This window comes from Schistocerca gregaria, chromosome 7 (genome assembly GCF_023897955.1).
Source record: "Schistocerca gregaria isolate iqSchGreg1 chromosome 7, iqSchGreg1.2, whole genome shotgun sequence".
Taxonomy (NCBI): domain Eukaryota; kingdom Metazoa; phylum Arthropoda; class Insecta; order Orthoptera; family Acrididae; genus Schistocerca; species Schistocerca gregaria.
In genome coordinates this window covers 56,977,602-57,003,970 of record NC_064926.1, presented here as the reverse complement: position 1 = coordinate 57,003,970, position 26,369 = coordinate 56,977,602, and the positions used below count along the sequence as shown (strand labels likewise).

General features: G+C 42.2%; 1 protein-coding gene across 1 annotated transcript in view; it reads left to right on the top strand.

The window, feature by feature from the left end:
* LOC126282284 (uncharacterized) overlaps positions 1–26,369 on the top strand; it is a 75,658-nt gene that overhangs the window by 25,113 nt on the left and 24,176 nt on the right. Inside the window, exon 2 of the mRNA XM_049981937.1 lies at positions 13,115–13,341. Within this exon, the coding sequence (XP_049837894.1) occupies positions 13,115–13,341 (227 nt within the window). The remainder of the gene's footprint in view (positions 1–13,114; positions 13,342–26,369) is intronic.

Genomic DNA, 26,369 nt, shown 5'->3' with positions numbered 1-26,369 from the left:
CTTGGTGCCAATGATGGTCGTATGCGTGTTTGGCGCCGTGCAGGTGAGCGCCACAATCAGGACTGCATACGACCGAAGAACACAGGACCAACACCAGGCATCATGGTGTGGAGAGCGATCTCCTACACTGGCCGTACACCTCTGGTGATCGTCGAGGGGACACTGAACAGTGCACGGTACATCCAAACCGTCATCGAACCCATCGTTCTACCATTCCTAGACCGGCAAGGGAACTTGCTGTTCCAACAGGACAATGCACGTCCACATGTGTCCCGTGCCACCCAATGTGCTCTAGAAGGTGTAAGTCAACTACACTGGCCAGCAAGATCTCCGGATCTGTCCCCCATTGAGCATGTTTGGGACTGGATGAAGCGTCGTCTCACGCGGTCTGCACGTCCAGCACGAACGCTGGTCCAACTGAAGCGCCAGGTGGAAATGGCATGGCAAGCCGTTCGACAGGACTACATCCAGCATCTCTACGATCGTCTCCATGGGAGAATAGCAGCCTGCATTGCTGCGAAAGGTGGATATACACTGTACTAGTGCCGACATTGTGCATGCTCTGTTGCCTGTGTCTATGTGCCTGTGGTTCTGTCAGTGTGATCATGTGATGTATATGATCCCAGGAATGTGTCAATAAAGTTTCCCCTTCCTGGGACAATGAATTCACGGTGTTCTTATTTCAATTTCCAGGAGTGTATGTTGGAGATGTGAACTGCGAAATTCTCTTCCTTTTTAGTATTTTCCCTCTGTGACGATAGTTTGATTTTATGTATATAACTGTTTCGTATTTACACAACGACTTCTTCATCTTGGTGTACCACATTTGGAGGGCACCATCTCAAAACATGCTCGCCCATACTCCTTTATAATTCCTGAATTTGTAATGTTTGTTGTCACTTAAACAGCTACCAGTATAACAGCCAAAACCGTAGTTTTATTTATTTGGTTCAAATGGCCCTGAGCACTATGGGACTTAACTGCTCAGATCATGTCCCCTAGAACTTAGAACTACTTAAGCCTAATTAACCTAAGGACATCACACACATCCATAGCCGAGGCAGGATTCGAACCTGCGACCGTAGCGGTCGCGCGGTTCCAGAGTGAAGCGCCTAGAACCGCTCGGCCACAACGGCTGGATGTTACTAAAATGAAGCATAATTGTTAACTTGGTAGCCCATTATCACGCTGACAATGGGAATTCACTGCGGCCTCCGATTTTCTAGTTTTAACTTTGTGGCACATTGAAGTGCCGTTGTAATGAAATTCACGAACACAATATTCCACATTTTAATTGAAATTTAACGAAATTAAAACCTTTTTTATACAAAGATGGAATTACTTTGGTGAACGCAACCACGGATCTATACGTGTAGTTACTGCAATCAAAGACAATCCTCTTGCTGATAATACTACAATTTCCATAAAATTATAATTGCAATACTGTCGAAATGCACTGCGGCGTAAATAACAGTTTGTGAAAGCAGGTTTCTTACTCTGAAATTCTAAATTTGAATCTTTTTATTTTCACATTATATATATAGTGGAAGTTACAAAGTTTGGTCTAATAAGTATGTTGCTAATATTTATGGCATCATTCAGTATTGTTTATGTCCACTTCGTGTGTTTGTTCTCGTTTGAAACTACGTAAAAATGAATATATCACTGTATTTACATAGCAAAGAAATATAACTTTTACGTAACTGTGTAATAATAATATTGTTTGCATGCAAGAGTGACATAATGATCAGCGTTTAACATAAATAAATGAATGAATGAAGTGACAAGTTTGAGTATTTACGAACGTAACAGAATTTGGCTCGAGTTTTATATTTAATGTGGTATAGAATGCTTCAGTACATTTTACTAGGTATGTTACATTACAATATACAATAATGACGTAGAGAAGCTGAGCACAGCACATGAAACTGGCAGGCTGCTCTGCCGCTACAATGTTATATCTATCACATGTGTACTTCGATAGTTTCCTTCAACGTTGCGAGCTTTTCCCTCGGTACATATGGGGCAGCCGCCGTCCGCTGTGCGGTTTACTCGTCTTCCGCGGCGGTGGACCGACCCGACGTGCCTTAAGCTCTCTCGCAAGCTTAACAGAGCGCGGAGCGACAAAGTATCGACAAACTCGTCTGAGGGGCGCGGCTGGAATAACGCGGCCCGACGTGTCGGCCCTTCTTCCCCCCCCCCCCCTCCCCCTTGCTCACCCTTCACTTCAACTGTGATAGCACATCAGGCTGCGAAAAGTTTCCCCTGGGTGATTTATATTCTACTTGTCTTCCCCAATTCATCTCACATGGTAGCATCAGCAGTCCAACCAACTAATAATTAATAGCATCCGCCCATTCAAAACGAAAGCGGACAAGAACTGAAAAATTGTCATTATAAATAAGTTGTGAAACTTTTGCATTGCTGCAGATGTTTATTAGGATACACCCTTTGCGCTTCCTGAGTGACACAAAATTAGCAAAATGAAATTGAAACAAATCACGTCTTGCAATCGTCAGTCAGCACGTAAGCATTGCAATAGAATACTTGTGTAATCTGATGAATGAAGTCCTGCGAAAAAATCCAGCAAAGAAGAATGTTAAATAATTGGCATTCATACCAATTACCAAGAGCCCAAAGACTAGCACACGAAATGATCGGCAAGAAATGAGTCAAAAATTACCAGCGAATGTGCATTATTTCCTTTAGAGGACTAATGCAAGCCATTACTGGAAATTTGATTTCATTTAAGGACATAATAAATACAAAGAAACTAGATTATTCTGTTTGATGTTTGAAAGGTATCAATCAGCTAACGCAGCGTCACACAAACGATGAAAGGTCAACGTGAGAACTTCTGGTCAATAGTTCTGACATCTTTGGCTTCTGAATTTCTAATTATAATTATAATTGGCAGAATCCAGTCTTCCGTCATTCTGGAACAGTTCCCCAACTGTTCCATAAATAAAATCTTGGAAAACTTAAGAGAAAAGGGACACTATCAAAAGGTCGATGTGTCTACAGTATCCGCAATAACCAACTGCTTGTACAAAAAACTCAGAAAGGACGAGCTCACACAGCAATTGAGCTCGAACTCAATGAAATCGAAAGTAATCACTGACCAAATCGATATAAGCAATGGCTCACTGATAATGAAACAATAACCAACAGAAACGTGAAACATAATGACAAAAAAAATTAATAATTAATTAATCCTCCTTCTTCCTCTCTCTCTCTCTCTCTCTCTCTCTCTCTCTCTCTCTCTCTCTCTCTCTCACACACACACACACACACACACACACACACTCATTCACACACAGACATACACACACACACACACACACACACACACACACACACACACACACAGGAAAGGATCCACTCAAGTATAACATTCATTCATAACAAGACACACTAAAAGCGGTGCCTTGTTTTCTCATTGTTATTGGAGCTGATAAAGAGATCTTTTAATAGACTAATCGAATTGGCAAAGTTTTTTTGGATGGTACTTTAGTCATATGCATCTAACCAGGAAAAGTGACTTCTGTAAAGATGTTCCCAACTCAGCAACCCTAACACTCATTACCACATATTCCGAATAAGGCATCGTACTTTCACCCTATCAAGTGGCATTTTATTGATGACCTCTTCCTTTGTCTAAAGGAGATGATTTTGCTTTGAGTATTAGCGGTACCGCAAGTGCATTGGCCGTAACAGATCTGCGAAAACCGGCTTGACCTTAACATAAAAAGACGCAAAATCCGATCGACCTTGAGGAGGCCGCCCACATAATGCATTTGTTAATTAATTAACTTCCTAATCCGAATTATTTTATAGGGGACTTGAAAACTAACATAGTGAATGAAGAACGGTAGACTGACATTGACATTGCGTCTTTATTAACAAAAGGATAGAAATTAAATCTATTACAAGAGCAGAAAGTGAACCTCGTTAGGCCTTATAGGTGGGAGGTTGCGAGGGATTTGGTCTAGCAACCTACCTTTCCCACAACGGCCAGTAAACAAAATGATAAAGGCCACAAACATGATTAACCCTGATCGTCATCACTGAAGGTTACGTTACTTCTTAACAAGCAAGTTATCAGCATGCATCCACCACTATTGTGAATTAAACAGAACAAATGTTGAAGTACTAGGATAAGAAGAAGCCAAAGTGTCCTCCCGCCCGAGAATCAAGTCATCAATGTCCATGACAATCACTTTCGTCTAAGAAAATATCGGTACCCGTGGTCCAGGGGTAGCCGGCACGGTAGCTCAGCGTGTTCGGTCAGAGGGTTAGATGCCCTCTGTAATAAAAAAACTGAGTGCATGGATCAATAACGAACTACAATGGGCGTCAGGTGACGTCCGCGACGAACAATTGAAACGAACAATAACGAACAAAATGAGATTACCAAAAAAAAAAAAGGCGTAGCGTCTTTGATTCATAATCAAAACGTCTTCGGTCCCGGGTTCGATCCCCGCCACTGCCTAAATTTTGATAAATAATCAGCATTGGCGGCCGAAGACTTCCGGCATAAGAAGTCAGCCTCATTCTGCCAACGGCCTTGTAAAAGAGGGCGGAGGAGAGGATAGAGGTTCAGGGCACTCTCTTGTCCTAGGGGTGGGAAATTGCCCCTAAAGGCGGAAGAATCAGCAATGATCAACGACATGAGGATGCAGAAGGCAATGGAAACCACTGCATTAAAGGCACGTAACGTGTAACCACAGGACATGTGGCCTGTAGTTGAAGAAGTGTCATGATGATCTCTCCATTGGCAAAAGATTCCGGAATAGTCCCCCATTCGGACCTCCGGGAGGGGACTGCCAAGGGGGAGGTTACCATGAGAAAAAGATTGAATAATCAACGAAACGATAATGTTCTACGAGTCGGGGCGTGGAATGTCAGAAGCTTGAACGTGGTAGGGAAACTGGAAAATCTGAGAAGGGAAATGCAAAGGCTCAATCTAGATATAGTAGGGGTCAGTGAAGTGAAGTGGAAAGAAGACAAGGATTTCTGGTCAGATGAGTATCGGGTAATATCAACAGCAGCAGAAAATGGTATAACAGGTGTAGGATTCGTTATGAATAGGAAGGTAGGGCAGAGGGTCTGTTACTGTGAACAGTTCAGTGACCGGGTTGTTCTAATCAGAATCGACAGTAGACCAACACCGACAACGATAGTTCAGGTATACATGCCCACGTCGCAAGCTGAAGATGAACAGATAGAGAAACTGTATGAGGATATTGAAAGGGTAATAAAGTATGTAAAGGGGGACGAAAATCTAATAGTCATGGGCGACTGGAATGCAGTTGTAGGGGAAGGAGTAGAAGAAAACGTTACAGGAGAATATGGGCTTAGAACAAGGAATGAAAGAGGAGAAAGACTAATTGAGTTCTGTAACAAGTTTCAGCTAGTAATAGCGAATACCCTGTTCAAGAATCACAAGAGGATGAGGTATACTTGCGAAAGGCCGGGAGATACGGGAAGATTTCAATTAGATCACATCATGGTCAGACAGAGATTCCGAAATCAGATACTGGTTTGCAAGGCGTACCCAGGAGCAGATATAGACTCAGATCACAATATAGTAGTGATGAAGAGTAGGCTGAAGTTCAAGACATTAGTCAGGAAGAATCAATACGCTAAGAAGTGTGATACGGAAGTTCTAAGGAATGACGAGATACGTTTGAAGTTCTCTAACGCTATAGATACAGCAATAAGGAATAGCGCAGTAGGCAACACAGTTGAAGGGGAATGGACGTCTCTAAAAAGGGCCATCACAGAAGTTGGGAAGGAAAACATAGGTACAAAGAAGGTAGCTGCGAAGAAACCATGGGTAACAGAAAAAATACTTCAGTTGATTGATGAAAGGAGGAAGTACAAACATATTCCGGGAAAATCAGGAATACAGAAATACAAGTCGCTGAGGAATGAAACAAATTGGGAGTGCAGGGAAACTAAGACGAAATGGCTGCAGGAAAAATGTGAAGACATCGAAAAAGATATGATTGTTGGAAGGACAGACTCAGCATACAGGAAAGACAAAACAACCTTTGGTGCTATTAAAAGCAACGGTGGTAACATTAAGAGTGCAACGGGAATTCCACTGTTAAATGCAAAGGAGAGAGCAGATAGGTGGAAAGAATACATTGAAAGCCTCTATGAGGGTGAAGATTTGTCTGATGTGATAGAAGAAGAAACAGGAGTCGATTTAGAAGAGATAGGGGATCCAGTATTAGAATCGGAATTTAAAAGAGCTTTTGAGGACTTACGGTCAAATAAGGCAGAAGGTATAGATAACATTCCATCAGAATTTCTAAAATCATTAGGGGAAGTGGCAACAAAACGACTATTCACGTTGGTGTGTAGAATATGTGAGTCTGGCGACATACCATCTGACTTTCGGAAAAGCATCATCCACACAATTCCGAAGACGGCAAGAGCTGACAAGTGCGAGAATTATCGCACTATCAGCTTCACAGCTCATGCATCGAAGCTGATTACAAGAATAAAATACAGAAGAATAGAAAAGAAAATTGAGAATGCGCTAGGTGACGATCAGTTTGGCATTAGGAAAAGTAAAGGCAAGAGATAGGCAATTCTGACGTTACGGCTAATAATGGAAGCAAGGCTATAGAAAAATCAAGACACGTTCATAGGATTTGTCGACCTGGAAAAAGCGTTCGACAATATAAAATGGTGCAAGCTGTTCAAGATTATGAAAAAAGTAGGGGTAAGCTATAGGGAGAGACGGGTCATATTCAATTTGTATAACAACCACGAGGGAATAATAAGAGTGGACGATCAAGAACGAAGTGCTCGTATTAAGAAGGGAGTAAGACAAGGCTGTAGCCTTTCGCCCCTACTTTTCAATCTGTACATCGAGGAAGCAATGATGGAAATAAAAGAAAGGTTCAGGGGTGGAATGAAAATACAAGGTGAAAGGATATCAGTGATACGACTCGCTGATGACATTGCTATCCTGAGTGAAAGTGAAGAAGAATTAAATGATCTGCTGAACGGAATGAACAGTCTAATGAGTACACAGTATGGTTTGAGAGTAAATCGGAGAAAGACGAAGGTAACGAGAAGTAGTAGAAATGAGAACAGCGAGAAACTTAACATCAGGATTGATGGTCACGAAGTCAATGAAGTTAAGGAATTCTGCTACCTAGGCAGTAAAATAACGAATGGCGGACGGAGCAAGGAGGACATCAAAAGCAGACTCGCTATGGCCAAAAAGGCATTTCTGGCCAAGAGAAGTCTACTAATATCAAATACCGGCCTTAATTTGAGGAAGAAATTTCTGAGGATGTACGTCTGGAGTACAGCATTGTATAGTAGTGAAACATGGACTGTGGGAAAACCGGAACAGAAGAGCGTCGAAGCATTTGAAAGGTGGTGCTATAGACGAATGTTGAAAATTAGGTGGACTGATAATGTAAGGAATGAGGAGGTTCTACGCAGAATCGGAGAGGAAGGAAATATGTGGAAAACACTGATAAGGAGAAAGGACAGGGTGATAGGACATCTGCTAAGACATGAGGGAATGACTTTCTTGGTACTAAGAGGGAGCTGTAGAGGGTAAAAACTGTAGAGGAAGACAGAGATTGGAATACGTCAAGCAAATAATTGAGGACGTAGGTTGCAAGTGCTACTCTGAGATGAAGAGGTTAGCACATGAAAGGAATTCGTGAAAAAGAGGGTCAAAATACGAGGGATACGAACCCTTGCTGTGGAATCGTTCTAACGTAAAGTCAGCCGGTCGCCACATGGTCAAGCGGTCCAACATAAGGGATCACGCTCATTCCACAAAGGCTGCAGTGTAAAAAAGCTTAATTCCACAAGCGTATATACACTGATGCGCCAAATATACTGGTATACACATGCGTATTCAAATTCAGAGATATGTGAAAAGGCAGAATACGGTGCTGCTGTCAGCAATGTCTTTATAAGACGACAAGCATCTGGCGCAGTTGTTACATCGGTTACTGCTACTGCAATGGCAGGTTATCAAGATTTAAGTCAGTTTGAACGTGGTGCTATAGTCGGCGACCGAGCAATGGGACACAGCATCTCCGAGGTGGCGATCAAGAGGGAATTTTCCCGTACGATCATCTCACGAGCGTACCGTCAATATCAGGTATCCGGTAAAACTTCAAATCTCTGACATCGCTGCGGCCGGAAAAAGATCCTGCAAGATTGGGACCAACGACGACTGAAGAGAATCGTTCAACGTGACAGAAGTGCAACCCTTCCGCAAATTGCTGCAGATTTCAATGTGTGGGTCATCAACAAGTGTCAGCGTGCGAACATCATTGATACGGGCTTTCGGGGCACAAGGCCCATTCGTGTACCCTTGATGACTGCTGATAACTGGAAACATGTTTCCTGGTCGGACGAGTCTCGTTTCGAATTGTACTAATTGCATGGACATGTACGGGTATGGAGACAACCTCATGAATACATGGAATCTGCATGTCAGCAGGGGACTGTTGAAGAAGGTGGTGGTCCTGTAATGTTGTGGGGCATGTGCAGCTGGAGTGATATAGGACCTCTTATACTCCTAGGTATGACTCTGACTAGTGACACGTACGTAAGCATCCTGTCTAATCACCTGCATCCATTCACGTCCATTGCTAATTCCAAAGGAGTTGGGCAATTCCAGCAGGACAATGCGACACTCCACACGACCAGAAATGGTACAGATTTTATCCAGGAACGCTCTTCTGAGTTTAAACACTTCCGTTGGCAACCAGACTCCCCAGACATGAGCATTATTGAGCAGATCTGAGATGCCTTGCAACGTTCTCAGATGAGGTCTCCATCCCCTCACGGATTTATGGACCACCCTTCAGGATTCATGGTTTCAGTTCTCTCGAGCACTACTTCAGTCATTAGTCGAGTCCATGCCACGTTGTGTTGCGGTACTTGTGCGTGCCCGCGGGGGCCCTACACGATATGAGGCAGGTGTACCAGTTTCTTTGGCTCTGCAGTGTATATAATGGAAGAGGCGCAACTGTAACATTGAGAGTGAGAATTTTTACCCTAATATGAACTGAATCCCCTTCTCGCGTCTAATGGACAGTGGTCGGACACCAAACCCAGCATTACAGTGAAATCCGTAGATTTGCGGGATAAATCGTAAGAATACGAATACCACAAATGCGCTCTAAATGAACGACTTCCTAACTCACTTACGATATTATAACCAATGAAGCTGTTGTTCGCAAAAAACACTCATACATGCCGATGCGGGACCTAGAGATTGCGCCTCCACCCACGAGCAGCAACAGACTAGAACTCACCGAAGATCCCTTGTCTCCAGAGGGGAGCTGGGGGCCTTAGGTAGCGAATACTGACGCGCTCCTACATCAGCCAATCAAAGATCACAGAGTTATTGCGGAGGCTACTTTGCGGCGCTGTAAGAGAAGAAGAAGTGTAATTTCCGGATTGGAACGACAGCTTGGGAGACTAGGAAGAGGGACAACGTTGGCTACCGCCTAGCATTCAAACTGGTCCCCCGTGCTGCCCTCCCCCCCCCCCCCCCCCCCCCCCCAGAACAACGGTCATTGAATTGACTTCATCCATCGTCCCTCAGTAATCAGAGTGATTTTAACACAAAAGCTTACCTATCCATGTAGGCATTCAACTGCAAATGTAAGAGACTGATGGCAAAAAGTATCAACACAAAAAGAATAAAATATGAAAGGCTCGCATAGTGAATCAGAATGAAATGCAAAACACACACACAGTCAGTAAAAGAAACCGCTCACATGAAGAATAACAGATCCATACAATACCAAACACACATAGAGACTGAGAAAAAACACAACGAAAAACACATTCATATATAACCAGACACATCCACTAACACACACATGCATACAAAATCCAGAACGAAGAAATATCAATCCACACACACAACAAAAACAGTAAAAGAAATATAGCCACACAGCGGTAGTTGGCACCACTGCACACTGTGAGCACACAGATGCTCAGCACAAAATGAAAAGTGCACGTGAAGTGTCGTGATAAAATGGGTGAAAATGACCGAAATCAGCCATCTGGCGTTTGAGGACCGAGTAAACGCATCTCCTGGACCACATACGTGAACTAGTAACAATGGAAATCGTAAGTTACGCTAACGGGAATTACACCTCACGAAACTTGTGCTGTGGAAGTCTTTCTAACTTTAAAAACTAGAGGATAGAATGAGGAAACGTAACATGTAACATACTTCTAACTGCTACACAATACCTCTATTCAAACAAGTATTGTAGGCCGCTGACGATGCTTCATAAATCTTTATAGTTTATTGCTATTGCCGTTCAGCTTGTACAGTGACGATGTACTGCAAAAAGTTAACAGGACTGAAAGTGCTAGAGCAACACACATATTAAAGTGCTAAGACTTGCCGACAGTACATCCGTTGTTTTCGATAGCAATAAAGATTAGTATTAAGGAAAATAGCGAGAGCTTACCGTCGATATCAGTAGACGAATTTCAAAAACATTTATACTGGAACGATACTGCGTAAGATGGCTGAGGCACGGAAGATGTCACAAGCAGATTTTTTACCATAAAATACTGACAGAACCGTCAGAAGCTCTTCTCACTCGAGACAGCTCTTTATAAATCTGAAATGTAAACAACTGAGGCATGTTAAAGAAGCATTTAAAACGTGGATTTACAGCAGGCTGTCAAGAAACTGATTGAGGAGAGTGGACGTTATGAAAACTGTTTTTCAGTAACAGAAGCGATTAGAAGGAAAAGATAATGTAGTCACAGATAAACATTAGTGCATGTAAAACTGATTATCGAGTAGGCATTCATATCGTGGAGAGATGAAAAGACAGACTTAGGTTAGAAAGAAAGTGGAAAGCTTTGGCATGTATTTGCGTTGCACAGTTCTTTAATACTGAATTTGTAATCGAGGGATTGAAAGTTGAATTTTTAGCTCTTTCATTTTGGTTTAGCTTCTGCCATGTTGTCCGTACACTATTTTGGGCAACTGTTTACCACATTTTTGAAAGGGGAAATTACTATAGCCAATATTTGGAAAGAATAGTGCTACACAGGATTTTTTATTTTTCTGAATATCACGTCCAATACCTTCCTGTACATTCGAATCAATGACTGAGTTCGTATTTATGTCATAAATTTAAGGTTTTTTTTTAAAATCCAAAACGTTCTACAGTGGTGAAAACAAATTTCAGTGGCTTGTAATTTCTAACAAATTGGTCTCCCTGTTACCCCCCACGGCGTGATTCAAACTTTTTTTAGGTTCCACTATGGAAGTACATCTCATTACTATTCGTTTGTTTTAGACTACCACAGCTATTGTTGCTATGTATTATAGTTGAGAGTTGAATAGTTTTTGTTAACAAATTATGTGAAATAAATTTGTGTATTATATCTAATAGTCTGACATTACTTGTTGTTATGTTGTCACTGGATATAACAATGTATTGTCATTCATTCGATATTTTCACACGCAACGTCTCGTAGTAGGATGGTGTAATATCTGCTCTTTTTTTTTGTGATAATTCGTCTTGCACCCAAGAAGTTTTCTGTGATACAGCCTGCAAAAGGTGATAGAGTAGGTTTCAAGCTTCTTATGTTGCTGTGTGAATACTGTATCAACATTCTACAAATTCATGGCCACTGCTTTTCTTTCCATGCCGAAATATCACTAATTAAAATGTTTAAAAATACGGTTCGAGAAGGACACTTTCTGTTTTTATTAATGATTGTAGTCTAACTGTAGAAACGTCCAATGATGAAGACATCAGGCATAAACTTGGGTAGAAAATAGGAATGGAACGCACGTATCTGTCAGACAAACCCTCCCTGTGATCGCCACGACTCATGAAGGTAAACCAAGGAGGAGCTAAATTTCGACAGCCAGACGGAGAATGGATTCCGATCCTCTGGAAAGCTCTCTGTTATACACTGGTGAGCCGAAATTTTGGGACCACCTTGTTAAAATCATGTTTTTCCACCTATGGAACGAAACCCAGAGGCGAACCCGTGTGACATCGATTCGATAACCCTTTGGTATGTTTCCAGGGATGTGTGGCACCAGATATCTATGCGCAAGTCATGCGATTTCCGTAAATTAAGGGACGGTGGTTCCTGAATGCGGAGCTGGCAACTGACAGCATCCCAGATGGGTTCCGTCTGGTTCAGATCAGTCGAATTTGGTGGGCATGACAACACGTTCATACTCTTCAAACAAGTCTGACCTTGTGAAATGAGCAGTATGAAGAGCTATCATTCTGGAAGATGCCATGGCCGTCAGGGAAGACATCAAGCGTGAAGCGATGAAGGATATCCGCAATTATGTTCAGGTACACTGCAGCTGTGATGTTGTCTTCGGTTACTAATGTAGGCTCCATCCCACGGAAGCCCAGGCAAATGTTCCCTTAGCATAATACCGATTCCAAAGGCTTGCGTCGGTAGCGCATGTATGGACATAACAATGGACCTAGCGTAGCAAGGCAATCTATTCATCCGACTAATCTACACGATTCCATTGATCGAATGCACAGTCTCGACGATGCGATTGTAGCTGATGACGTCAAACGATCGTCACGTAGCAGCTGTATGCTGCTAAGGCCGATGTTCAAGAGCGTGCACTCAACGATGTGCTCTGAAACACTTGTACGTGGACCGGAGTGTATCCTCTTGTCAGGTTTGCACAGAATATCTCATACCCTCCTTTAGACAGCGTGCAAATCTCCAACCACGTTCTGTGATGAGTCATGGACGTCCTGTGCCTTGTCTCCCGCTCTTTGTTCCACTGTACCTCAACCATTTCCCGTAGTAGCACACGAACAGCCTTTCCGAGATGCTCGCCTGCATGCACTGGATCATGATAACCTGCCCTTTCACAAAGTAACTTACGGCAATGGATATTACCGCTTGTGTCCCATTTCGTCTTTCACGCCACCAGGTGGCTTTCTGTCCCGCAGTGGGTGGTGATCATAATGTTTTGGCTCATTAAACGTATGTGAATGACTCTGAGAGGGAAGAAACCATCAGTTGCACTCTGACTACAGAATATATGAGTATTATGAGCTAATGTGAAACGCGATGGTGTTTTCAGGTCGAGGTCAACCAGAACACGCGACTGGTACCTGACGTTCTCAGCGACTGGGTGTGCATTCAGTCCGTAGACACGTCCCTTCAGCTGCCCAGCGAGGCAGACCTTTTCCTCCACAAGAAGAAGCTAAAGAAGAAACAAAAGAAGAAGAGCAGGAGGAAAGACAAGTGGCGGCGTCACCGCAGGGATCGCAGGCAGCTGTACTCTCGCCTCGACGATCTCCTCTACAGGTTTGTATTAGTGCAAATCGGACCACTCTGCAACTTCCAGCTCCTAGTGAAACATCAGTTTAAACTGTTGGTGAATGACACAGCCAGTCACAATTACTTTTTAAATGTTTTATTTTAGTGCGACAACCGGTTTCGTGCTACCATAGCTACCTTGAGATGGCTAATATTTTTAGTACACAGATGTTTTGATCAAGAGCATGTCGTCCGCTCTCACAATAACTTCCAGTAGATGGCAGTTTGTTTTGTTGTGGTCTATGCTGTTTTCCAGGTCGATGTATATGTTGTTGAATTCGCATAGCACACTTACTTAAATAAATTCGTGTGGTACACTTCATAACATTTTTGAAGTCAGTGTTGAAGAACTACACTTTTTTGTTTTTGTTTGCAATGCTATGTGTATAGTACAAGTGTGATGCTCAATACTGACATTAAGTATATTATGAAGTGTGCCACAGTTCAAATGGTTCAAATGGCTCTGAGCACTATGGAACTTAACATCTGAGGTCATCAGTCTCCTAGAACTTAGAACACCTTAAACCTAACTAATCTAAGGACAAAACTGGTTCAAATGGCTCTGAGCATTATGGGACTCAACTGCTGTGGTCATTAGTCCCCTAGAACTTAGAACTACTTAAACCTAACTAACCTAAGGACATCACACACATCCATGCCCGAGGCAGGATTTGAACCTGCGACCGAAGTGTGTGCCACAGTTCTTTATTTACAGTTTGTGTACTGTGTGGAATTCGAAAACATATACATGGACTTGTAACACCGCTGGACCACAACAAAACAAATCCCTATCTACTGGAACTTACTGTGTGATCAGATGACATGCTGTTGATCAAAGCATCTGTGTAACTAAAAATGTTAGCAACCTAAAGATGGGCATGATAGCCCGAAAAAGGTTATGGCACTGAAATAAAACATTTACAAAGTATTTGTGGCTAGTGGCTTCATTCACCAACTACCATTAAAGACCGCCAAGATTACAAGATTCAACATGGATAAAACAATGTCAGTTTAAGTTATTCGTAACTGGGCTTGCAAGCATGCAGTAGTGTTTAACGTCTTGTCGAGATAAAGGTCATTAGAGACGCAGTACAAACTGGCATTGTTTTTAGGATTTGGAAAGAAATCCGCCTTGCCTTTTTTAAAAGGAACCATCTGGGCATTTGACAGTAGTGATTTAGGTAAATCATGGAAAACCAAAATCTGGATGCCCAGACGCGAATTTGAACCACTTTCCCCCGAACGTGAGTCCAATGTGTTAACCACTTCAGCACCTCATTCGATAGTACTTCCAGTGGATATGAATGATCTGTACAATGACTTTTTGCTGTGAGATAAGAGCCATGTAGCTTTGCATAAACCCTCTCCGTTTATGACGTGTCCGATACAGCGTGGTGCTGAGAGTGAGGAAGGAGACGCCTACGACATCTAGAGGCTAGAACTCGAAATGAGTCCGAAATAATATGGACTTTTGAGTTGATCGTATATGTGCTGCAATTATTAAATTAATTATTAATTGTGTCTATTTTCAGCCACTTTATTTCTGTAAATCTTCATCAAAATAATTTTTAACGCTAATGTCAGTATGCAGATAATGTTTGAATACGTTAACATTATTATACTTCTTTGGACGGCTGCCACCTGAATACTATTCATTATTGTTGTTGAAGTTGTAATATGCATGCGGATTAACAGACTTCTGAGAAGTAGAAAAATGTGTTCACAAGGTAATGATTTAGTCTGATAAATAAATTCGAATGAGTGATGTAGCCCCGTATTAATGAACAGAAAGTTATTTGCTTCTCTCAGATAAATGGCTGGTAATGGTGACCATTACAAAACATTTTCGTGGAAAAATCAGTCCAGCTTCCACAGTGACATCGCCTATTACTAAGTTTTCTCTTCTTCCACAGGATGACCACAACATTTACGAACAGACTATGTAACATGAGTATGACGTTATTGTAGAGTTCTTTTTGTAATGCCATTAGCCTGAAGATGAGGTTTAACCCTCGAAACACTTCGCTAAATAAATAAGTAATACAATAGGTGACAAAGTTTGTGACTGGTGGCGGTAATTAAAAAAAAAAAAGCCTTACATAAATCTGCTGCTGATCACTAACATAAAGTTGGGCGTTAGTACTTCTTTCGAAGACTGCTAATTCGAATCCTGGGACTGTAACAAATCCCCATCGTTAGCGTTTGGCGTGTAAGGGAAATGGAATTGGAGAGACAGTGACAATTAAATTTGTGACCATCCCCGTCCCCTTTGTTCAACACATGCACCAACGCCAGAATACTAACTCCACAACACTAACACCGAAACACTGCATTGTTTGCATTCACCCACACTAAACAATTACTCGTCTAACACGTCGTACATGCAGCCAGCGGGAATGGTGTCTGAGTCAAAAGGCTAGAACGTGAAACTGCTCATGACACTAATCTATTTTCTGAATTATGTTGTCACATCGAAACATAACACAAATTCTATCTATATGGTTGCGTCGTGTGGGCAACTCTTCAATGTGTATGACGTCTATGGTCAGTGGTATCATATAAAATCGTAACACATTGTGTTGTCTATGGTCGCATTCAGCTGCTCGTCTCACCGCAACCACAGGGACACAATAATTACATGGAATGTATGGTGTGCCATGGTGACAACAATATTCACTCCTTAAAATAGACGATCCAGTCATATTGATGTGACGTCCACATTACGTTCGACATCAAAGTGCGGTAACCACTCACAAAATAGCACGCAGCAGTAGTAGCAGCGAGGGTATGTGAAGGTTGGGGGGGGGGGGGGGGGGGGAGGGGCACGGAAAACAGTTCAGTCATTATCGTAGCGGGGAAACAGAGTTATTTATCTGATGTGCAGATCATTGGCTTTCGGGCCAACGGTGGACGCATTCCCAAAATGGCTAAATTTCTAAAATTTTCGTGTGGTGCCATGATTAAAGTATACCGTGCATGGCAAAACAGCCCTGTCTAAAACTGGTGTCGAGGCAACTAGGTGCACCATGGGCCATAGATAACGGGGGTGAGCGATGGCTGCGGCGAGATGTACGGGCGAATAGCCGCGCAGATGTTGAGCGACTGACCACCTAAATGAACCAAGGTGTTACCAACAGTGTCCGCTCAACGATCGCTGCTACGTATGGGCGTCCGTCGCCGACAGGTGGCCTTAACAGATAAATCACGTTTATGCTACATCAGGCAGACACCCATTGGTACATAGGGTGTGAAACGTCTGAAAGCAAACAACGAGAGTGCCTTATGGTCTGGGAAATGTTTCCGTGACATTCCCTAGGTGATCTTGTCATTCTCGAAGGCAAAATGGATCGACACAAGTATGCACCTATCCTTGGCGACCATGCCCGTCCCTGAGCGCAGTTTGGTTTTCCTCAATATGATGGCATATACCCGCAGAACAATACAACGTGTCACACAGCTCACAGGGTACGTGCGTGGTTCGAAGAGCACCACGATTACTTTACCCTTCTCCCCTGGGGACCATAATTTCCCGACTTAAACCCAATTTAGAATTTGTGCGCGCACCTAGATTGAGCCATGGATCCTGGCGCAGTTGAGCACGGAACTGCAGTCGGTATGGTTCCGCATCATTGTCGGGGCCTTCCAGAAGCTCATTGACTCTCTTCCTGCAAGTATCTCTGCTGTCGGCGCTGCAAACGACAGTTATTCAAGCTTTGGATAGGTGGTCATTTAATGTGTGTGGACAGAGTAAACGACCTGCTCCTCAGCTGTAGAACAACTGGGTACATGCAATACGGCAAGGCGTTTCCTAAATAATAAAGGTACACTACTAGCCATTAAAATTGCTACACCAAGAAGAAATGCAGATGATCAACAGGTAGTCATTGGATAAATATATTATATTAGAACTGACATGTGATGACATTTTCATGCAGTTTGGGTGCATAGACCCTGAGAAATCACTACCCAGAACAACCTTCTCTGGCAGTAATAACGGCCCTGATAAGCCTGGGCATTTTGTCAAACAGAGCTTGGATGGCGTGTACAGGTACAGCTGCCCATGCATCTTCAACACGATACGACAGTTCATAAAGAGTAGTGACAGACGTATTGTGACGCCCCAGATTCTCGGCCACAATTCACCAGACGTTTTCAATTGGTGAGAAATATGGAGAATGTGCTGGCCTGGGCAGCAGTCGAACATTTTCTGTATCCAGAAAGGATCGTATAGGACTTGCAACATGCGGTCGTGCATTATCCTGCTGAAATGTAGGGTTCCGCAGGGATCGAATTAAGGGTAGAGCCACGGGTCGTAACACATCTGAAATGTATTCTCCACTGCTCAAAGGGCAGTCAATGCGAACAAGAGTTGACCGACACGTGTAACCAATGGCACACCATACCATCACACCGGGTGATACGCCAGTTTGGCTATGACGAATACACGCTTACAATGTGCGTTCACCGCGATGTCGCCAAACACGGATGCGACCATCATGATGCTGTAAACAGAACCTGGATTCATCCGAAAAAAACGAAGTTTTACCATTCGTGCACACCATCGCAGGCGCTCCTGTCTGTGATGCAGCGTCAAAGGTAACCGCATCATGGTCTCCGAGCTGATAGCCCATGCTGCTGCAAACGTCGTCGAACTCTTCGTCCAGATGGCTGTTGTCTTGCAAAAGTCCCCATCTGTTGACCCAGGGATCGAGAAGTGGGTGCACGATCCGTGACAGCCATGCGGTTAAGATGCCTGTCATCTCGACTGCTAGTAATACGAGGCCGTTGGGATCCAGCACGGCGTTCCATATTTTGCTAACAGTCATTGGATCTCTACCAACGCGATCAGCAAGCGATTTGATAAACCGCAGTGACGATAGGCTACAATCCGACCTTTATAAAAGTCGTAATTGTGATGGTACACATTTCTCCTCCTTACACGAGGCATCACTACAAAGTTTCACCAGGAAACGCCGGTCAATTGCGGTTTCTGTATGAGAAATCGGTTGGAAACTTTCCTCATGTCAGTACTTTGTAGGTGTCGTCACCGGCGCCAACCTTGTGTGAATGCTCTGAAAAGCTAACATGTCTTTTAAACGTCTCGTCTGTAGCACGTCAACTTCGTGGTGTAGCCAATAGTGTATGCCTAAAGTTAAAAATGTTCAGGAGTACAAATTGCTGAATAATGAAATAAATAGGAAGTACAGGGAAGCTAAGACGAAATGGCTGCATGAAAAATGAGACGAAATCGAAAAAGAAATGATTGTCGGACGAACTGACTCAGCAGATACGGAAATCAAAACGACCTTCGGTGAAACTAAAAACAAGGGTGGAAACATTAAGAGTGCAACAGGAATTCCACTGTTAAATGCAGAGGACAGAGCGGATAGGTGGAAAGACTCCATTGATGGCCTCTATAAGGAGAAGATTTGTCTGATGTGATAGAAGAAGAAACGGTAGTCGATTTAGAAGAGATAGATGATCCAATATTAGAATCAGACTTTAATAAGAACTTTGTAGGGATTAAGATCAAATAAGGCAGAAGAGACATATAACATTCCATCAGAATATCTAAAAACATTGAGGGAAATGGAAAAACAACGACTATTTGCGTTGGTGAGTAGTATGTATGAATCTGGCGACATACCCTCTGACTTTCGGAGAAATATCATCCACACAGTTCCTAAAACTGCAAGAGCTGACAAGGGCGAGAATTATCGCACAGTCACCTTAACAGCTCTTGTAAGCAACTTGCTGACAAGAATAATGTACAGAAGAATGGAAAAGAAAATTGAGGTCGTGTTAGACGATGATCAGTTTGGCCTCAGGAAAGGTAAATGCACAAGAGAGGCAATTCTGACGTTGCAGTTTATAATGTAAGCAAGACTAAAGAAAGGTCAAGACACGTTCATTGGATTGGTCGACCTGGAAAAAGCGTTCTAAAATGTGAAATGGTGCAAGATGTTCGAAATCCTGAGAAAAATAGGGCTAAGCTATAAGGGGAGACGGGTAATATGCATTATGTACAAGAGCCAAGAGGGAATAAGAAGTGTGGACGACCAACAGTGAAGGGCTCGGATTAAAAAGGATGTAACACAGGGATGTAGTTTTTCGCCCCTACTATCAATCTGTACATGGAAGAACCTATGATGGAAATAAAAGAAAGGTCCAGGAGAAGATTAAAATTCAGGGTGAAAGAATATCAATGATTAGATTCATTGATGACGTTGCTATCCTGAGTAAATGTAAAGGAGAATTACGGGCCCTGCTAAATGGACTGAACAGTCTAATGAGTACGGAGTGTGGATTGAGAGTAAATCGAAGAAAGACGAAAGTAATAAGAAGTAGCCGAAATGAGAAAGCGAGAAACTTAACAACAGGGTTGATGGTCACGAAGTAGATTAAGTTAAGGAATTCTGCTACCTATGCAGCAAAGCAAGGAGGACATCAAAAACAGACTAGCACTGGGAAAAAGGGGATTGCCTGCCAAGAGAAGTCTACTAGTATGTCACATAAGCCTTAATTTGAGGAAGAAATTTCTGAGAATATACGCTTGGAGCACAGCATTGTATGTTAGTGAAACATAGACTTTGGGAAATCCGGAAGACAAGACAATCGAATCACTTAAGATGTGGTGCTGCAGACGAATGCTGAAAATTAGGTGGATTGATATGGAATAAAGTGCTGCGCAGAATCGGAGGGCAAACGTGGAATTCCACTGCCATAAGCGACACTTACAAAGGGAACATTATCATCGAGGTTCGATCGTAGGTCAGTGGAAACTTGTCGATTGTTTGGGTGAATCGCATGTCTTCTTACAGCAGGTTGATAGTCGTTTTCACGCGCTCTGTCATCGATTGGTATCAGGAGACGAACTTCTAGGAAACGGGGAAGCTGATCGGCTGTTTGAGACATCTGTTCTGAGCACTGAAACCATGAGCAGGTAATGGGTGATAGACGCCCACACGCTATCACAGAATATTTAGGCGGAGGCTGGCCGACTGTGTAAGGCATCGTAAGGGGCCATCTATGTCAGGGAGCAATGCTGATCCATACACAAACGTTTTGAAGCACTCCGTTAAGGAGTACCGGAAAAATTCAAAATCATGAAATGAAAATTTTTTACTTTTTGCGTTTTAAAAATCTACGGATTTCCCCTTTCAACTGATATATAGTTTATTCAGTTCAGAAGACTACAAATATTTTTAAGATATTTTTGAAATATATTCTGCATGGACGTGACTCACTGTGGCGCTGTTAAACTGGTGTGAAATGTTGTACTCATGAACCTATATGCTCATCATGTACATTTTAATGATGTGAGAGAAAATAAGTGTTGAGGCTAACCTGTGATAGTTCGGTATGTATCGCTGGCTCGATTGTCGTGTGTTTAGTGTTTATTTACTTTTTTTTAATCCTGAAAGTATTCGTTGTGAATTCTGTTCACTGAAGCCTCCGTTTTATTTAAGGATAATCATGGGTAAACGTAAAGTGACTAGAAATCCCCTGAAGGCTTTTAAGAAAAACAAAGGTAGGTGTTATTACCGTAAACAATAAAGGCGATAACCAAGTATGTACCTAATTTTGCTGGTACACCTGCCCATTGCAATGAAAGTGAGAAAGAAAGTACTTCGCAGAAGAAGCTAGGTTCTTGGTTCCTTTAGGGAAAAGTACGAACATTTTGTGGGCAAATCGGATGTGAATGAAACACTTCGTATGTCTGTCCTCAACGGAATTTTTACAAACTGTGGAAGATGTATGCGGGGCAGTGAATGCGGTCTATAACTATCTATAAAAAATCACGTAGGACTTGCCAGTGAAATGGAACTGAAGTGTGGTAAGCATACATGACCACCTCTCGGAACAGTGCTGCAGTAACTCAAAATGAAGAAAATGATAGCAAAATCTTTGAACACAACATAAGATTTGTTTATGCCTTGCGTAAAATTGGCAAGGGTGTTACTCCAAGTGCACTTTCCTGTTGCATGATGAATCTTCCAAATCTCCCAAGCAAGTTTATGAACTACAATAGATTTATAGTGTCTAAAGTAGAAGATGTCTGTATAAAGCATATGAAGAAGCTGTGGAAGAGACAGTAATAGAAAACAGTGGTAACAGAGACTTGGCTGCAACATTCGATTGTACCTAGCGTAAACGGGGACACACATCTCTTCATGGCGTAGCATCTGCCACCAGTATGTGTACAGGGAAGGTTTTAGATGTAGCAGTAATATCTAAATATTGTAGGTGTCCACAAAAAAAAAAATAAAAGCACACATGAAACTCAATCCACAGATAACTATACAAGCACTAGTGGAGGAATGAAAGTAGCTGGTGTTGCTAGTATATTTCAACATTCTGTAGCTTGTGATGAAGTGCGATATGTGAATTACTTTGATGACGGTGATTGTAACAGATTCAAACATATTCAAGAACTGAAGCCCTATGGTGATGATAAATTTGAGTGTATTGAGTGTATTGGACACGTACAGAAACGAATGGGATCAAGATTTCGGCGACTATAAGCTTCGCACAAAAAACAAAAACTCAGTGATGGTAAAACATTAGATGGGGAAGAAGGTTAACTGCCAATGTAACTGACGAAATACAGAACTACTATGGAATGGCTATTAGGTAAAACACACACAGTGTCGACGAAATGAAGAAGGCTGCTTGGGCTCTTTCTTTCACACTTTTTCAGCCGATGACAGTCACCAACATTATTTTTGTCCCAAAGGAGAAAGCAGTTGGTGTAAATACAGCAATCCCTTGTTAACTAGTTATGTATACACTCATATACATAGTCTGCCTGATGCCGTGATTGAGGTAATAAAACCTATTTTCAGGGACATGAACAGTTGAAAAAGTGTGTTCATGGAAAAACTCAAAACCCCATTGAAAATGTAAACAATGTTATTTGGTGAAGAATCTCAAAGCCTGTATTTATTGGAATAGAAAAACTTCACGTTTGTGTGTATGACGCTGTTGCTACTTTCAATGATGACAACATTGTAAGGTGCAAAGTATTTCGAAGTTTGGGAATGGAGATAGGTTTCAATACAGTACGAACGATGCATGCTTCAGACAGAGAATGTCTTTGGACTGCTGAAAGGGCTGTAAATAGCCTATAAATACAGGCCAGAGTAAACAGGAGGACAAAGAGGAAGTTGGAGGAGAAGTTTGCAGAACATGAAGATAATCCATCTTATGGACCTGGAATACACTAAAAAGGTAATCGAAACTTTGTCGATCGATTCCCAAACGTTTTATTTCTTCATACAAATTACATATACAAATTACATGTTTTGTCTGGATCTACCAAACCAATTTGCTTCAAATTTTCAAGAATGGTACACAGTCCATTCTGCGTACTTCAACACAGCCTTTTCTCCAAAACTTGTATCTTGTTGAATTTATAAACAAAAAATGGACAAAAAAGTAGTACATTTTCATTACAATAGAAAAAATTAAACTCTAGCAATTGAATTCAAATTGTAGGCAACACTCCAATAAATGACCTGTAAAAATGTCAACTTACTAGCTCGAATACGTTCTGAGAAAACATGTAATTTATAAGCCCTATTTTAGCATTGGAAAGGTATTGCTTTCCGGAGCCCCTTGAGCCCACATTATTCATGGGGCTTCACAGCAGACTATTCATACATATTCCCACGTTGGCCCAACGATATCGTCGGTTACGATTGCAGTTGGTGCTGAATCTTCAAGATTGAATCGTGGATCAATGGATGTGTGTCCCTTGATTGAACGAACTACGTTTCTTCCTACACCAGGTCGATGAACGTTTCCACATACTCTGGCATCAAGGCCAATGGTTGTTCGAAACATGCACTGCACCACGATCATCGACGTTGAATCGTGGGTCAACTGATAAGTGTCGCTTGGTTCAAAATAACACGTTTCTTGTTACAGCAGGTCGACGATCGTTTCTGGGTACGCCTTCAGCCAGATGAAAGGATACTCAAAAGTGGCACCACGCCACGAACGTAGGCCAGGAGAGAAATTTGCTATAGGGACATTCACTTTGTCTTCTATTTGACTTGTTGTAGTAATGGAAGGCACATAGCAGCTGTGAACACGTGAACGTCATGGCTTCCGATGATGGTTGCATGTTCCAGCAGGATAACTGTCAGTGTTAAGAGGCCATAATCGTGCCACAGTGATTTGTAGAGCATCATAATGAACTCACTTAAGATAACTAAATATTGTTATTATTCTAGTAATAAAGTGAACTAATGTCTCATATGTTGTAGTTGCGATTATCCATCTGCTAGAGCAATCAAAGAACCCGCAGTTACGACTGGACAACTGTAGTTTCGTCAGGTCATAAGAGATTTAAATTCTGGGTGTTTGGTCACCTCTGAAGTACGAAAAACTCATCCTTTTAGCAGGAGGTCTCTGGGACGACGGCCTTTTACTATGATGACAAAAAATAAAAACACCTACAGCCGTCCTTATGATTTTATTTTATTTTATCGCTACCAGTTTCAACACTTCATTGCCTCATCTTCAGGCCTGTATGAATAAAACATTAAATTACTTACATTTTAATTATGAGCGTGGTGTGTGGCCTCCTCACAGGTCAATTAATAATGTGGCTTGATTTGACTCCATCTAAATGACTGGAAATTTTCTAATTGCTGGCATTTCATGGCTTTTGCTTTTAATGTAACTGAAAGACCTAAGTATGTACTAGTTACAATGCATTTATTCATGGTGCATTCGGATATGAATGTCTGCATCATAAACAGTTTCCTTGTGGGCGTCTTTCATACATTCTAAATATGTGAGTTCTACACACCACGTCTTGGACGTTAGTTTTGTAGATATCACATAGTGTATGCCCCTCATCTGTGTACAAATAAGCGTTTTATACTTTGACACGACACATATGTCATGTTCCTTGTTTTCACTTCTTTGTGAGGTATTATTTCCTTCCATTCATCACCTTTTACAGTTATTTTGTCTTACAGTATGTTATCTCACGGTTGTGCAGATAATGTATGTCCTACTGTGAAATAAAAATCATGAATATTATTTAAAGAAGTTTTAAAAGATAGTATAATTGTACAGTGTGTTGAGTGGAAATTCGCGATGGTACATTTTAGATATGTGATAATGGATGTATCTATTCTTCCTGTCAAATGTTCGGTGTAAATTCATTTGTAGAGTCATTCCATTGTTCTCATTGTGTTTTAATCTGTTTCCATGTAACTTTATTGATAAGTTGATAATGCTACCTTTAATATTTGATGCATACAGGAATGAAGACGACGCTATGAATCACTGAAACTGGTAGCGACAAAATAAAATCAAATCATAAGGACGGCTGTAGATGTTTTTATTTTTTGTCACGAAACTCATTGTGGTGCTCTTCGAATCTCGCACGTACACTTCGAACTATGTAACACGTTTCATTGACCTGCTGGCAGATGTCATCGAGTCGACAAAAATGAAACTATTTGTAGAGGTGGGCATAGTCCCCAGGAGTAGGTGCATACTTGCATTGATTCATTGTGCGTTATAGAATGGTGATATTAGCTAGCAAATGCAATGCAAATGTTCTCCATACCATAATGTTCCCTCCGCCTGTCTGGACCGTTGCGATGGTTGTTGCAAGGTGTTTGCTTTCTGTCCAGTGGAAAATAAAACACGATTTCTCTGAACCAGCCACCTGCAATCAGTCAGTGGAGGTCCGTTGCGGCACTGGTGCGCAAATTCCAGCTTCTGTCACCGCTCAACAACCACCGCTCAACAACAGGCGGCACGGGTGCATAAAGTAGGTGCCTGCTTTAGAAGCCAATACGCAGTATCATTTTCTCAAAGGTCGTTAAGGAGCCACTGTTGATAGCCCCTTGGTTCATCTGCGCCGTCGGTTGCTCAACAGCTGCACATCTATTCACCTGTACATGTCACCGCAGGCGTCGTTCACCGCCTGCCGCTGTGGTGGAGCGGTTCTAGGCGCTTCAGTCCGGAACTACGCTGCTGCTAAGATCGCCGGGTTCGAATCCTGCCTCGGGCATGGGTTTGTGTGATGTCCTTAGTTACGTTTAAGTAGTTCTAAGTTCTAGGGGACTGATGGCCTCAGATGTTAAGTCCCATAGTGCTCTGAGCCATTTGAACCACTTCTTAGACGTCGTTCACCCGTGTTATATGTGGTCTATGGTGTAGCTCAGTTGCGTCGGCGCCGATTACGGAAAGCGTCATTTTAGCATACACGGAGTACTTTGACCACGAAGAGTATATCAACTTGTCCATTTCAAAAATGCCTCCTCCCTTAGTCCGAAAGCCGCTGATCATCCCATTTTGGATGACTGATGAATTGCTCTGCTTCTACATTACGATCTGCTCTGTTTGCCCCGTCCCTTTTGGATATCATGTAAGTCGATACGTTTCTGCATTACAATAGCGACTGTTTGTCGCGTTCTTACGACAGATTTCAGTGCTAGTGCTGTCACCTGTCACCTGTGAGTGGTTATTGCACTTTGACGTCCAACATTGATGTGGTTGGGGCGTGTATTTTTTTCTGTAGATCACTTAACACTATAAGTTGGGTTCCCACGGGGCGTGAGCACGAATGTGTGCCATGCTTTCGTGCTTGATTTCGTGCCATGACAGGAGTCAAACCATCAGTCGTGGGGCGTGGTCAGTTCGCACGGAGTGGAGTGTCAACGAAAGCGTGATTCAGTAGATCGCGCGAAGCCGGCCATGAACGAGCTCCTTATCGACAGTTCTGCTGTGGTGAGTTCGGCTTTTGCTACTGTTTTGGCACAGAGAAGTAATCGGTTGGTGGAACCTCAAGAAAAACGGAAGAAAAGGCAATGGTGGGTCAGGAACTGGATACTTCAAAGATCATCGAGGGCACATAATTTGGTTGACATGGAACTAAGAAACCATTACTGTGAAAATTTCAGAAACTTATTAAGAATGTCTCAGGCGCAGTTTGACTTCCTTTTGGTACCCGTTTCACCTCTGATTTCAAAATGAGGTACTAATAA